This window comes from Vollenhovia emeryi, unplaced genomic scaffold, assembly GCF_000949405.1.
Source record: "Vollenhovia emeryi isolate VEMERY1.0 unplaced genomic scaffold, V.emery_V1.0 DF939140.1, whole genome shotgun sequence".
Taxonomy (NCBI): domain Eukaryota; kingdom Metazoa; phylum Arthropoda; class Insecta; order Hymenoptera; family Formicidae; genus Vollenhovia; species Vollenhovia emeryi.
This window is the reverse complement of record NW_011967226.1, coordinates 1,668,875-1,685,546: the sequence shown is the minus strand read 5'-3', so window position 1 is coordinate 1,685,546 and position 16,672 is coordinate 1,668,875. Positions and strand designations below refer to the sequence as shown.

The following is a 16,672-nucleotide window of genomic DNA, read 5'->3' as shown; positions in this document are numbered from 1 at the left end:
ACATAATAAATATGCGCAGCGGATTGAACTTTTCGCTCAAGAATTAATTATACCGTAACTTTGCAAGAGTAGCAGTTCGCGAGCGTTGCATATGCACCAAACATATCCTTCGCTGTTTACACGCAGTTCTCAAAGTTCTGATTGACGTACGGCATCCAGCAGAAATCATACCTCCGTGAATGCCATCTTAATTTTAGCACTGTGCTGGCACAGCTCGCGAGTTTCTTAAACGGGTTTTAATATTTTTGCGCTCCGCTCGCGATGTGCAAAAGTCACATTTTACACAGTCCCGCGCGATATTATCCCGACGTTTATTACCAGTCACGAGTTACAGGGATTACGGTACCATCGACATCCCTCTCGGGTCATTTTTCACCGATCTATTCTCGTTTTCGGGCTTGGCCAATGCGAGTTTTGGCCGTCGTCACAGACTTCCAAGCGCTAAATACAAAACGATTGAGCGACGATCGACGTCATTAATGTGCTGAAAATTAACCGGGATTTATTTGTCAGAGATGTAAGTTATCGCGGCAATTAGCGTGCTACATCGACACTTTGTGCACACGTGGCAACGCGGTGCACAAAGCGTCGAAAATTAACGTCGCGACAGTACGTATGTGTCATAGAGCGTGAAGAGCCCAGGACTTTTTGATGTAGAAGGTAATACGCACGCGGATTGAAACTCGCTCTCGCAACGTGTCGGCGTCGCGTAACGTGCATGCGTACGTACGTCGAAACATTGTGACAGCTATAGTGATGCCGAGTGGATACGATCCGCGTGGGGGCCGTGCACCGTATAACTGAAAGTTGCAAGCCGCCGGGGATACTGGTCACACTCACCGTGCACCTATCTCCTTTACGGCATTCCAATTCCCGTGTGTCTTCAAAGTGTTCTTCTTCAAGTCGCGGCAACAACCGTCGCGGGGTGCGTTCTAGTTATTGCCAGTTATTTCGCGTTACACGCGGAGTAAAAAGAGTTACGATTCGGCAGACCCCATTGACTTTTTACGACTGCTTGTCGTAATGCATCCTCAACTCCGGGCCCAGCTATGTACTTTTTCAAATTAGAAAAATGCCCTGGCGGGGGTAGTAAAAGCGCATATGTATATCCCAAGTGGAGCAAGTTAGTCACAGGAGCGTCAATGTGAACATCAAAATGATGAACTTTACGCGAAAAGATGAGACCGACATCAGGATTTACTTTGCAATGACTGATTTATGACATGCTGCCTTATGATATTCGCGATGTGTATAATACTATATTATTACAGATCGCGTGATCAGTCATATATTATGTTTATCTCGTATTACTTTAATTTATTTTTTATGTATATAATATTTAAGTAACTTTGCTTTGTAAAACAAGATCACTTTTACAACATTTTGATGTCTTAATGACGTCACAAATAGGTGCTCTCTGTGGGCTATTTTGACGTCACCATGATGCATAAGAAATGATAAAAAAATGGTGCCATCTTGACGTTTTCGTGACTGAACGATACGTTCTACTTGGGACTCGATCAATTTCTAAATGCTAAACGTGAGTGCGTGTGTGCGTGCGCGCGCGCGTGTGCACGCTGAGGAAAGGCTCTCTAAAGGTTTAAATTATTCAGCGCTGTACTTATAACTGTGTTCAGTGACAATGCACCGATTGACTTTTAGAGAGTAGGTTTTATCAGTAGATTCGGAAGAGATTCGGGAATGGGAAAAAAAGCCCGGCTTCGCAGATTCTTTGGCACACACTGGCTGAATGTTAAAAATCAATAAATAGAAATTTTACCGACGCCCGAACAATGCAACGTCCGAGTTGGAGCTGGTAATAACTGCTATATTTGTTGAACATATTTTTTGAAAAAAATACACACAGCTCCCCTCTCTTCTTTTTTTTAACAATGCGATAATACATCATCGTATTGATCAATAATAGCTCGTAATTATACCTGTAACGTTCCACTTTTTTTACAGACAGAACGACGGCTACATTGAATGTAAAAGACCGTAATGAATTTTTATAAATAGGTCAAACGATATTAATATGCTCTTAAGATATCGGCAATAACAATAACAGCGGTAATGGATATTTAGCGAAATTGTATAGGCGTTTAAACACACGTACGTAGATCGTATAAATATGTAAACAACGCGCATCCCATATTTTGCAATTGATACGCAATAAACATAATGTAACTTGTAATAACACCGATATATTATTATTTTCCTTTGTTTCCGTGCCGAGAGTTTTCCCGATGTAAACAATAAATATGCGTTATTTCAGAATTTCGAGTCACGCATTTAATAATTGCCGTTCGTAACGCGAGCGAAATAGCTGCAATCAGATTTCACAGGTTACGTGATACATCGATGATGACATCGAGTGTAAAGCACGCGTTTCAATGGTAGCCGGGCGCAGGAGGATGTTCTTCGCGCCAATTTCTATGCGCGAAATATGTACGACTTTGAAAACAGGATCGATTCGCGTGTCGCCGATGTCGAATTAATATTCCATGCCGGCGAGGGGACGCGGCGAGACGCAGGGTCGACGGACCAAGTTTTTATCAGGTGTTCTTGGCGAGGGGTTATCTAACTGCACGCGGAGCACTGCATCGTAATACGTCGCTATAACAATAGAATGGGAAACACAATGCGAAATATTTTCAATTTCAAAAGGATGTACGGGAGGTAACCGCAAAGGAATAAGAAAATAATTGGCTAGAGCGCGCAATGACTAGACGACGGAATAAATAAGGGAGGACAGAAACTGCGGGACAAAGAGATATGGAAATATACATATAAAAGGATAAACGAACGGAGATTAACGAATGTTAATCAATAGATTCGCGTGCGCGCAATACTGTGTGTATAAAAGGAGGAGAATATATGAAACATGCAACCCTTTGCAAAGCCATCGATGAAGTTCCACGGGTATCCTTGTCGTAGGAAAAAGACGCCGATATTGATTAAGGACGCAATTCTAACTGTAATTCGTTTGAAGATGACGACGCTCGCGATCCGTCACCTACTTCTTATAATTAGATTCCTCTTAGCTCGAAGGAACCAGAGTTTACGTTCATGCCGGTACACACAAAAGTTAGGCGTTAACTAACTTGCGGCTTCGCAGGGCGGAGATAAGGGGGAGATTCGCGCGGACAAGTGATTGAAACGGGACGAAATTTGGATAATAAAATCACGTGCCGTATCGACACGCAAATTTCCGCGAGAATAATATCTTGGCAGGATTATATTCTGCAATCTCTTTAAATGAGCGTTGCTCCGGCAACCGCTGCTGACTCTGAAATTCCGGAGCTAAAGCCATTGCGTTTTGCGGCCCGAGCTCTTTCCCTGGAGCTACGAATAATAAAATCGCGGCTTAGCAAAAAGAAAAAGGACATTTTGAGGATTTGCCCTCGATTTATGCACCCAACGGCTGCAACGCGCGCTATAATCATGACGTCGCACCACCTGGCCTATCGGCACCGACGTCCTACGCCTCTCGCATCGTTAATGTCTCCGCAGTTAATGCCGATGCACGCATCGAGGCATTAGGGAAAGCCGCGTGATACAGGGACATTAGCATTATAGGCTCGGTTGAGGCTAAATGATAAACCCCGACGGATGAAACGCGGAACTGAACGAGTTTAACTTAAAGCGTGCGGTTTATACTAGAAAGGAGAAAGAGAAAGATGTATTAACGATATTATCTTATTCGCTGCAACTCGCTGCTCCGCTAATTCGAAAACGTTTTTGCAATGCCGACGTACGCCGGGATCGATGCAGACAGCAGGAAGAACCCTATCGTTTTTTTTTCCGTATCCCTTAGCAACATGCGGAGAGAATTTAGGGGCGCGCAACCCTCGCGTACGGGGATCAAAGGTAATTTAAAGAAACGACGACTTCGGCACCCGGCCCCACGATTCAGTTCACCGCCTTTTACCTTTGGAAATAAATTCCGCAGACAAATCAAATGCGACAAGATCGCCACTTAGGTCCGTGTTAGCTAAAGGCGGCGTTTTAAAATTAATGTGTGAATTCACATCGTATCTTTCCAACCTGTTCTGCGCGTCGTTGCTTTCGGACATGTAACAGGTTTTCGTTAGGTGGAGGGGGGGTTATTGTACCGAATGCTAAGTATAGCATTTTTGGAAAATAATTAGAAAATCGTTCAAACGGTTGTATAACACGTGAATTCGCTGACGGTATTCGCAATACATGATTTTTCCAGCCTGTCCCACGCGCTGTTACTTTCGGACATATAACACAGTTTAAGTGGAGTCATTACCGTCAGCGAATTCACGTGTTATACAACCGTTTGAACGATTTTCTAATTATTAATCTTAACATTAATTTTATTCTTATGTATCATATCTTATGTGCGACATTAATGTTAAGATTACTGGGCCGCCTCCAGCTTGCCCGGACCTAAGTGGCGAGCCTGTCGTATTTGATTTATATCTTTAAAAGGTCATGATTAAACGTTAGTTGCTTCCACCGATAAAATTAGCCGGCGATTTACGGGGATGCATTAGCGTGAATTGTAAGGCGAAGATCCCAGTGATTGAACTGTCTCAATGATCGAGACATTAACAATGTACTTATATTTGTAAATTTCTAAACAAGTTTGTAAAATTTTGTTCAAAAATATGCCAATTAAAAATATTAAAGGAACATACAAACATCGAGTCTATTCGGTAATTAGGACACGATTCGTTTTTCAGCTCGATAACTGCACTGAAAAAAATTTCTGGTTGAATATGGACGAATCAGATAATTCCTTTAGGATTTACCGGAATTTCTGTAGGATTACAGGAATTCTGGTAAATCCTAAAGGAATTCTGGTAAATCCTAAAGGAATTATCTGATTCGTCCATATTCAACCAGAAATTTTTTTCAGTGTGGTACAGCCGGCACTATTTGATATTTCGTTCAAAATTATAATTGATATTTATTATTTATGATATTTATTAATTATTTTATTTCTTATTATTATCGATCGCAGAGAAACAAATATTTTATTATATAAACGATAGTTTTGTTGGAATATGCACATATTAATTATTAATAAAACTATCAAACTGTACATGTACCTTGCAACAATTGCGTGTTAGTGTAAATTAAAGTAACGGAAAAAACTAATTAGCGTGGGGAATCTTTCCAAAACTCGAGTTGCATACGAACGGCGTTTGGTAATATTGTCACGTATCGGAGATACAAATATAGAAGATAACTTACGGGTTCCATCGAAGCGAGTTGCGATAGTATCCAAGAAAGTATTCTGTGGAGCGAGGAGGCCCTTCCTGACCGGCATTGGGGCCGCTCCACCGCGCTGTTAAGCGCACGAACCTGTGCAAATGCGTAAATGCCATAATTAGATTATTCGTACGCACATCACACGTACACACACACACACACACACACGTCACAAAACAAATTAGTACACAAAGACGCGAGAAATATTTTGCGGTCCTCGCGTCTCTCAGCAAAATTCTCTAGCGAACCTTCGGTCACGATTGTTGTGCATTAAGAAATACCTGCGGAAATATACACTGTTAAATTCGTGGCGTTAAACTTGACTTAACGACGAGTCGTCGCCGCTCCCGGCACAATATGTCGCTATTTTCAACTACCACGTGCGTCGAAATTTATTATTTCAGCGCAAAGTGTAGTTATCACACTTTGCTACTCGGCTCATTTCTGTAGTTTCTTATTTGACTCCGTTGTTTAGTTAAATTGCGCAGTGGCAGCTCAAATTTAACGCCACGAATTTAACAGCGCACGATTCACTGTACAATACCGTAAGTATCGCACACAATACAATAAGTCAACGTCATTCGAATCTCCCTATTACCGGACAAAGTGCCATTGTAACGCGGGTTGCCCGGTACCGGGCTGATACAATAAATATTTTCTGGAACTAATCCAATCGCCTCTATTTTCCCGTAGCCGAGAAATCATTGACCGTCCGTGAATAACCGGGTTATACTATTGCGTCTTGCATATCTCGGAAATATTGTATATGCAAATTAGTTGTACTCGTTATCAGCGCCCTTCCCTCGGGACATTCGTGTATTTAGTTAATTAATTATAATTTGAACAGAGATATAGAAAAACCGCCCGCATGTTTTATTCATAGGCGTAATCAGAAATGAATCACAAAATTGGATACGCGATAAACATGTAATAGAGGAAAGTCTCCTGTTACGAGACAGGCTCCTAATACGAGACAGCGAAGTTTCCGCTAAATTAATTGGCATCATCTGTGTTGGTCCCATCATGAATTTATTGCCCCTGGAGTGAATTCTGTTTAGCAGAAAATTGATTGTTAGATCGCGTAATCGTTGCGAAAAGAGATTCGTGATTGACTTTGGACGTTGAAAACCTACTATCTCATGTTAGAATCCTATCTTGCAATAAAGAACTTTCCTCTCTACATATAATAGTTTATGTATATATTGTATATGCCTATGTATAATTCGTACACGCGACAATGTACGTGATTTTTATCCCAGGGATAGTGCGATAAACATCAGCGTTATATTATTAAATAACTTGCTGGAGCAATTTATGTCAGTTATTACAGTTTAATGTGTTCGTTCACGCATAATTCCACGCAAAACGTTTCAACCATAACTGTTTACGAACAACAGTCTCCATGTTATTTACCGATAACGAAAATTCTCTCGTAATCTCGGTGCTCTATGTACACCTAGCGTAAATTATTCCAGCCTCGTGCGGTGCATCACGGCGTTCTTTAATGCTTTCAAAACGAAACCCATATAGCTTAACAATATTTCGCTTTTAACGTAGAAACATGATACAGATTTCTTCTCTTTAACGTTAATAATGAAAAAACATGGACCTATTGTGTTCCACGAAAAGGGAATTCCCACTTTTTCGAAGGAGCGAGCACATTATCGCTATTTAAATCCCTCTTGGACGTGAACGGAAAGTATATATCGGCGGATGTACGTAACATTACGAATATATGAACCGCGCGCGAGCGCGCTGGCGAAGCGAATTGAAATCTGCATATGTGTAAATCCGGAAAAATTTCAATTCGATAAAGTCAAATCGTTCTAAAATATTTTTCAAATTGCGCGTAGTATCGCCGAAAAGGGTAAACTTATTATATCTCGCTCGGGGTGGGCTTATCCGCGTTATATATTAAAACGATGTATCAATTATTTATGTGCCGTGCCAGCTAAAATAGATTGGGGCAACAAAATGCACGGATATCTAAATTTGCGTAACGTTTTGCAGGTGATAGATCGCTCGAAATAGGCGGTGTTAATTACTGTATTAAAGCTACTGTATAAAAGCAGCTCGTCAAGCTATATAAATTACCTACGGAAGGGGAAATTCCGTCTAAGCGACAAACGTACGACGTTATTTAAAAATAATCAAACTTTTGGCACGCGCGGGTAGCGCACGGGGGGGATCGTGCTGTCTCGTAATAACGATCGAGAAAGGAACTTAATCTATTTAAATTGCTTATAATGAGGTAAGGCTGTTTTATTTTACGCCGAAATAAAGTGGTGGGAGGAGTATCATTTATTTAACGAGAAAAATATTTCCCTTCACCAACAGGTTGTTCCATCGACTCGCGAGAAACGAGAAGTCCTTAAAAAGAAAAAAAGACCGTAACGACATTCTCCTCCTTAATAGAGCTATTAATGCACACATATTGTACTGAACGAAATATAAAACTGCAACATACAATTGCAATATTAGTCTCGTAACATTAGTCCCACGATTATTAATTACTAAGTAAGGAATCGTCGTCCTATCTACATCTACTTCGTGCAGAAAACCCCCGAAACATGTCGAACGGCACGCACGCATCTCCGATCCCGTCGTACCTACGTGCACAATTACGGGGACTTTACGGGGCTTCCCCGTTCCCGATGAGTACCGACCTTGTCGAGAAAGCGATTACCCGCTCACTGATCGAGCATCTTCGAGCCACCAGCGGCGGATCCCACACGTCCACGCCGATCCACCCCTTCGCTGCGATGACTGAGGGACGTTCGCGCCTCCCGGCCCGTCAAGTTCGATGCACTCCGAGGATCGCGGCACACTCCGGGATCGGCAGCCAGCGATTAGCAGAGAGCACAGCCTCGGGGTGCGCGCCGGCCGCGCGAATCGTTCGCTGGCGATCGCGTAACTGACCGAGAGCCGGGGGGAGAGATTCCGTCTATCCTGATGGCCCGGGCTCCTGGCTGACTTGCGCCCCTCGCGCCCAAGCGCAACATGTGGTAAACCGTGGCAAGGTAACAGACACACGCGCGTCCTAGGCGTAGGTGAAGGCACATGCGTGCACCACCGATAAGTGTGCGCCCCCCGCCCCCCGCGACGTCCCGCGGCACCCCCACCCCCGCGCTCCGCCACCCCGACCGCCGGGCCGTGGGGTTGTGCACGCGCGCGCGCACACACCACCCGCTTGCGCGCGCGCACGCACGCACGCAGACCTCAAAATCTGATACGGTCTTCAGTCGAGCTCTGGTCGAGTTCCACACTCGAAAGGGGTCTTTTTTTTCGGTTTGACCGGTGGGCTTTTTTGTTTTAATTCTTGGAGCGCGCGCTCGCTTTTTCGGCCGGCGGCCCGCGCGAAATCGACCGACACGCGTAATTTTATCGCGACGGTACACTGAAAAAAAAAACTGATAGATTCAACCAATCGTCCGTTAGAAAATGGCCGAGTCAGAATTCCTTTAGGATTCACCCCAGATGTGTAGTGAAGTCTAGCGAACTTCGGGTCATGAAATATCTTCCACGGTAAATCCTAAAGGCATTCTGACTCGTCCATTTTCTAACGGACGACTGGTTGAATCTATCAGATTCTTTTTTTCAGTGTACGAATGGACTTTACGAATAATCCCCCTCGCGGAGCCCGCCATCGTTCAAGTTGTTGCACGAAGAAGTCGGACAGCGTGCAACTTGCATGATTACGTATGATCGAGATGGACGACGAGCATATATTAGTTTTTCGGGCGAGAATTCGAATATTGGATCGAACGAAGATCGACGGCGGGTCTGAGTTAAGACAAAGTCCCATCATACGCGACACTGACGGATCACCGCTCGGGGGGTCTCGCTCCCCCTCGCCCCTTTCAGGCGCAAGGCGGTACGAGGTGGTATATTTCGTTCACGTCGGAGCGGCGCCCATCCGACCAAACAATTCCACTCCGCGAAGAATGCGCGTCCTGTGTTGAATATATTTTCGCTCGCTTCGTTCCGCTCGGGCGTTTTACGACACGCGTTACCGCGCTTTGACGCACACGGCTCGTGGAGCTTACCTTATCTTTTCAAGGTCGAGCCGTGCGTTCCTTTCTTCCTCGCGGAGAGAACACGACTCACTCTCCGCGGAGCCGGGAAAATCGGATTTTCCCGCGACAGCCTTTTAAACGCGCCTTAAAGCTCGGACTCTGACTCGCCCCTAGTAGCACAGTATAGCTTTGGCTAAACATTGGCCCCAATGTTGGTTATATTAGAAGCGCATTGGCCAATATTGTCCAACGCAGAGCCACGGAATAAACGTAAATATTGCACGATAATAATTGTACAATATTAGATTTATATTGGAGGCGCATTGGCCAATATTTAACAATGTAATAACCAATATTGCTAGGTAGACATATCGACTAATAAGAGAAGGCGCCCATCTTACAATATCGGGCCAATATTGGGAATACTAGATTTACATTACTTCCCAATATTGCGCCGATATATTGCGCTACTAGGGACCGTAAGGCCTGTATCCACGATGCTAGAACTTGGTCCAAGTTCTAGTTTCGAGAAATGTGTAGCCAAACAATTTGCAGCTTTTCCATAAAAGATACAGGTTGATTGGTTGCACATTTCTTGGAACTAGAACCTGGACACAGTTCTTGAATCGTGGACGCAAGGCTTTACGGACGGACTTATTCATTAATGCCTGGGGACCTCAGTTTTACTAGGATTCACATTTTCACAATCTTTATTCTCAGCTATACGTCAATGAGTTTCAGGCTGTAGTCGGTGCAGCTTCTATAGAAGTCTGTGGTAGTGCATGCACATGGCCTAAAACTCAGTTATTTCGTACAGACGAGAAAAATGATGATAAAAGTGCGGGTCCAGGCGTCCACGGATAAGACTGCACGTATGTACGTGCGCGACGAGAATCGCCGTAACGAGGACGATTTGCAGCGTACAAAAATATACCGCGGTGGTAAAGGTCGACACTTTTTCGTTGATGGAAAGCCGTTCGTGCGCCGCGCGCCGCGCCGTGCCGCATCGAGGTCTATATCGAATAAAACGTTGCTGCAGGTCAGTTTGATGGTATTGTGTAACGGCCGCTCATATACCGAACATAGGGTCGATGACTGTATTCGCGTGCTAGTCCTTCATGAACAGAGGCCGGCGCAATCTGCGAGCGCTCCCGATATAGATCTCCGTTGCAAAAAGAAAGAAAGGGAGGGAAAAAAGTTGACGAGGGCGGGCTCGATTTTTAACCTGCAACCAAGTTATTTTAAATCTTAACATATACATATATATTCTCTGATAACATCGAAAATTGGCTCCCCGGCCGCGCCGAGGGGCCGACGCGACGCGCGTGCGGGGGGAGCTTGTATCTTATTACGCCGAGGCTATCACCGCCCGCAAATCAAACGCTCGAGTTTCCCCAGATACGCGCGGCCTCACGCGGAATAAAACTGAATATACATCCGTCTTACGGTCTCCCGTCCGGTTGCCGGAAGCGAAATCGAGGACGTTCGGGTTAATCAAGAGCGATGGCGGTCGGCGGCCGGGTGTCGTTACCCCCAGAAATGGATGTTTATCCATCAGGTCGTCGCCTCGTACGTTGTTCTCCAAGAGTGATACATCGTCGAGCATCGTCACGTCGTATAATATGTCGAGTAACGAGACCAGAGAGCCAGAGCCAGAGCCAGAGCCACAGAGCCAGAGACAGAGACACAGAGAGAGAGAGAGGAGGGGGGGGGGAGATTTTGAAGAACCGCTACGCTCAGCTGCACATCCGCGGTCTAAGAATACCACCTTCGACTACTTCGCGATTATAAAGCTGCGACCTAATTTTAAAAGCTTGCGTTTCCGAAGCGGCGCGGTGTCGCGCCGAGCCGAGCCGAGCCGAGGCCGCGATACACCGTTGTACGGCGCCGCGTACGGTTAAAGCCCCGCGTGCGCGTCTCACCGCGTACTTTGCGGCGGGATTAGCGCCGGGAGGCGATAAGGTAAACGCCTGCGGTAATTCCGCCCCGTCTACCGTCGCGCTTCTGTCATTCCGGCGCTTTTTATAGGCGCGCCCGCGACGCCTCTTCGAAATTAAAGGCTGCTCCCCCCCCTTCCTCCTCCCCGGGGATACGTAATAAAATATTGATTCGATACGCGCCGCTCTTTAATCTTCCACCCTCCCCCCCTTCCCGCCGCCGATTCGTCGTCCCTTCCGTTATTCCGTTTCCGCGAGTCGAAAAAGAAACCTCCGTCTGCCGTTTCCGATTCCGTCCGACCGACTAACGGAGGCGAGAGAGGGTCCCCGGACGTTACGGTATTGTAGATACAGCGGATTTGTACATATATACATTACGCGTACACAACAGCGCTACAAAGAGACCGATAAGAAAAAATTCTCCAAACAATGCGGGAGGCTCGTCAGTGTTGGTGGGTTATCCAGAGACAGAGTCAGACCGCGCGTAGTTATGAAGCCTGCACACAGGGTCCATATAATCGATACTCTGGTACTTGGAACGTCTCCGCGGGACAGAGATACGAAGGCGACAACGAGAAAGGCGGGCGTAGGGGGGGGGCAGGGGGGGGGCAAGGGGGGAGGGAGAGGGCGGGAAAAACGAGATGAAAAAAAAACGGGACAGGCAACTCGGCGTGCGCTCGTTGCTCTATTTAATAGCCGAATGGATAAAAAGTCATTGGCACGAACGACTGCGACGAGTTAACGAGTTTCATCTTTTACGATTTGTTCGCAGGTTTAATTGTCCTCTCTGTGTCTCTATCTCTCTCGCGACAATGAATCTTTTATATACCTTTCGCTAGCCTACGCGATTTAATCGCAAGCGATATTTATGGGCCAGCGATTTTATCTACTTTACGACGCGATGTATTGTAGCGTGATACGATTCGTTCCGCGTTGTTCAGCGACTATCGTTAACGAAACGAAGAGGAGGAACGATACCTAGCGCCTCGAGGCTCTCAGGTGTCTCAGATTAAAAAAACTGCGGCGTCCCCCCGCGAGACTGAAGCCTCTTTCGAAACGTGAAGCTAAAAACGCGCGCAAAAATTAACTTGAGCGGTAAAACTCAAGACTTAGGTCCAGTTTCACAAACGTCGGTTAACTGTTAACCAGAGTTCAGTCGACTTCCTATCTTTCTCTATCTTGTTATCCAAGAAGAGACAGAGGATCAATTAACCATGGGTTAGCGGTTAAACGACGTTTGTGAAACTGGCCCTTAAGGGAACTGACCGATGAGAGTCGAGAACGTGAGCAGTCATTTTGAAATGTAGGCAATGCTGAAAATTCCGACTGGTTGAAATTCTTAAAGCTGGAAACACACGAAGAAACGTAAGCGGTACGGGTAAGACTTAAGACTTAAGAATTTCAAGCAATCGGAATTTTTGGCATTGCTTAAGTTTCCAAATGGCTGCTCACGTTCTCGACTCTCATTGGTCATTTCCTTCAAGTCTCAAGTTTTCTCGTGTACTCGGGCCTGAAGTCTTAAATCTTACTGCTTAAGTTTCTTCGTGCGTTCTCAGCTTCAGCCTTGAGAATTTCAACCAGTCGGAATTTTCGGCATCGCTCGAGTTTCGAAAGGGCTGCTTACGTTCTCGAAACACACGAAAGAACTTGAGCAGTAAGATTTAAGACTTAAGAATTTCAACCAATTGGAATTTCCAGCACCGCTTAAGTCACACAATCGCTGCTTACGTTCCCGACAGTCACTGGTCATTTCCCTTTAGTCTTAAGTTTTACTGCTTAAGTTTTTTTTCGTGCGTTCAGGTCTTTATTTGTCGTTTCTCTCAAGTCTCAAGTTTTATCGCTCAAGTTCGTTCGTGTGCCCGGACCTTAAGACTCGCCGCGCGGTAGGGCATGTACGTCGTAAATTTCAAACTGCCAGGGCGGTAATACGAACGGATACAGGATCTCATGCATTATTCAAGGAAAAGCGGAAAGGTGAAAGACGGCGCGCGATATGAAGGGACGCGTGAAATCTCGGAAAATAGAGTTGCCGTTCGAAGTGATCGCGTTATTTGTTTACGGAATCGCGAATCGGAGCGACGCCCGTTTTCACGCGCGGGAGAGCAAAGGTCTCCCGAGCGCGCGGAACGCGTCAGATCGCGAGGTAACGAACCGCATTTCCCCCCCGGAATGTATTAGGCGTACGTCGAAATTAGCGGTTTCAGCGAAACGGATTAGCGGTTCCAACGAATTAAGCGAGCAACACCCGAGACCACCTCGTCCGATCTCGCGTCGCGGGATTTATAGAGTTGCCGGTCGCGGGCGAACGCGATCTCGAGATTCCGCGAGATTAGGCGCCCATCGAGGCGTGCAAGCGCGGGAGATGCGCCTTCGCTCCGGCAAATGTGCATAAATTCGCGCGAGTTAGGTCGCATTAAGCGACGACTTCGATCAAACGTCGATTAATAACGCGATCGGCGACTTAATTTACCTGAGCAATACCCGCGCGGACGGAGAAGAGATTGGATCAGGGACAACCAAGTATACGATCTCGCCGTTGGCAAAATTTCTGTCAGCCGAGACGAGTTGATTGATACCCGCGGTACTCGGTCGAAAAGTCCCGCGAGGGCGAAGCGTAATATGGAAACGTACAGCCCGGGGAAGAACCGGATTCACCTGCGTCCTTCGGAGAGACGGGGCTTCCGACTTGGCCTTATCGCGGCCTCGCTATCGTAACTCTCCCCGGTTGAAGTAGCACGTACGGGGTTCGAGATAACGCGCGTAACGATCGTTCACCATCGGTCTTTATCTACGTTGGCGCGGGCCATCGATATCTCTCGCCCGTGTGTGCCCAATCTGGTAAAACCGTGTTACGCGGCCCGACGAGCGCGGCCGCGTCCTTAATATTGCCGCTGCCGCCGCCGCCGCCGCCACCCCCTCGTACCACCACCTGCGTTCGCCAAGCGGCGAATGGTGCCAGGTGCAACGACTGGCCGACGTATAGAGCGACATTAAAACGGCCGTCGGCTGCCGCATTGCCGATGTCGTGCCGGCCGTAACCGCGGCACGCGGGGTACGTGCCCTTTCTCTCTCCCGTTCTCACCCTCTTCCCCCCCTCCCCCTCCCCCCGTCGCCTCACCCTACCAACCCGCTCGTGCACCCTCGCCGTGCACAGGCCACCGACTTTCTGAACCTTAAGGGGTGGACGGCTTATCGACCTGATGCCAGTCAGGCCTACCACCCTTAATCCCCGTGTACTTCAATCACATGTTGTACCGATAAGCACTCGGAAATTGGATCTCGCTATTTCTTCGTTAGCCTCCACGGGCGAACGTCCCTTCGGCCAGCAGGCCGGCAGGCCGCCGCCTTCGAGATGGATAGCTGCGCAAACGTTATCGTTTCGACGAGAGGCGCCCGTGGAGGAACCATTTTCGATTCATTACGGCAAACAATTTCGCGTCGCAATGAGTCCACTTGTGGGGGAGCAGTCGATTTGTCGTCATCAAAACGTGGAGAATCGCGTTCGCAATGTATACCGATATGCAGGATGATTACAGAGATGAGAAGCTTTTTTTTTCTGAAATTATAAACGGCAAATATCGCGGACTGAAAGATATTCCTTGTTAAAGCGCCTCGTCGGGTATCGCGTAGCGAAAGCCATCCGTCGCCGCGTAGCAACGGACAACCCAGTTGAAACGAACCGCCGCAGTGACGACGACGACGACGACGACGACAATAAACCGATGGGATCGCGATCGCGCGAAATTGGAGCGTCGTCGCTCGCGTGGATCGCCGCGTCGCGAGTTCCCTTTCCTGATGGTACATCAATAGGAATAATACGGGGGAAGTGCACGATGCGGCGAGAGATACGTGCAGGTGGAGACCGGGGGAGTTTAACGACCTTACAACCCCCGCAAGTAGCGGGATCGATGGTCTCCGACTCCGGGGGCGAACTCTCATCCGTGGCTCGGAGGCGCGCGGCCCGGTTGCTTTCGCCGTGGGCCGTGTCCTACTTTCCGATCATCATCGCGTTTCGCCGTCGCGCCGTTGTTGCCCCACGGTCCTGCTTTTCACGTCGTGTCACGGCGCTGCACCGCCGCCGACACCCCCGACGGCCCGCCTCAAGTTTCGCGGATACGCGCCGTGACACACGATCGACGTGGTCTCCGCATTCACCACGTTCGGCTCTGCTTGAAAAACCGGATCCGGTTTTGAATATCGGTATTAACACTTGACGGCGAAAATCTTGGATAGTTTTTAACTTAAAAGTTACAATTTACTTATGATATTAACGCAGAATCAATTCGCTGACGGATATGCATACGTATATATGTATATAAAAAATATGTATATTAAATAAAGAATTTGTCAAGTAAAATTTTCAAACATAGGAAGAGGATCTTTTCATACTTGCTTCCTTAGATATTGCCGACGGATATATACATACATATATATGTATATAAAAATATATTATATATAAAGAAATTTGATATTAACGCAGAATCAATTCGCTGCCGGATATACATACATATATATATATATGTACATATTAAATAAAGAAATTATAATTGATCGTAATTAATTCTAAATAGAGAAAGAATTTGTCAAGTAAAATTTTCGAACATAGGAACAGGATCTTTTCATACTTGAGCATACTTTCTTAGACATTGCTGGTGGATGTATATACATATACATATATGTATATAACAAATTTATATACGAAAATTTGATGATATTAACGCACAATTAATTCGCTGACGGATAGATATATATTAAATAAATTTGTTAAATGAAATTTTCGAACATTATAGGAACAGAATCTTTTCATACTTGAGCATACTTCCTTGGATATTGCAGTCAAGTGCTTAATAAACCGAAAAAATATGTCTCACCTATGAAAACATTTTGCGTACCTGTTTATTTCTTTCTTGCGTTATATCGTTACAGGAATATATTGTTGCGTGAACGTATCAATTTATGTGGGCTGTTTATCAGTGAGTCTTTAAATACGGTATACAGTGTAGGAATGAAACGTGCTAAGAGCGCAGATATGTAAACATTTCTTCCTCGTCGATCAGATCAAAATAACTTATATACATATTAATTACAAAATATCGATATATAATATATAAAATTGATAAATATTTCAATTTCGTATCTTGTTCAATGAAACATTTCTTTTTTAACAGACGAATTTCGACTTTTTACAATTTGACCTAGATAACAGTAGGCATCGAAAATTTCGCATCACATAATAAGCAGCTTTTTTTAGAGCAAAACTATTCTCATTTTAATTTTCATACATATCATAACCTTTTGGTAAGCGCTCGTTGCAATACCGATGCATTTACATATATATATGTATATATATACAGGGTGGGCCATTTTAATTTATACAGTCGATTTTTTAAAAAACTAAAAGAGGTATGAAAAAATGTTTCAGACAAAAGTTGTATGGTTTCGAGGGGGACATAAGATGGTACCATAGGTTTGACC

At 45.6% G+C, this 16,672-nt stretch overlaps 2 protein-coding genes across 2 annotated transcripts in view; one reads left to right on the top strand and one right to left on the bottom strand.

Moving 5' to 3' along the window:
• LOC105567146 (potassium voltage-gated channel subfamily H member 8) overlaps nucleotides 1-8,308 on the bottom strand; it is a 29,912-nt gene extending 21,604 nt beyond the window's left edge. The window contains exons 1-2 of the mRNA XM_012021762.1: nucleotides 7,911-8,308; nucleotides 5,227-5,337 (exon numbers count right to left, since the gene is read on the bottom strand). Coding sequence (XP_011877152.1) covers nucleotides 5,227-5,302 — 76 coding nt within the window. The 5' untranslated portion in view covers nucleotides 5,303-5,337; nucleotides 7,911-8,308. The remainder of the gene's footprint in view (nucleotides 1-5,226; nucleotides 5,338-7,910) is intronic.
• The window catches only part of LOC105567149 (uronyl 2-sulfotransferase-like), a 28,877-nt gene that overhangs the window by 1,025 nt on the left and 11,180 nt on the right, over nucleotides 1-16,672 (top strand). The gene's annotated exons all lie outside the window — the stretch shown is intronic.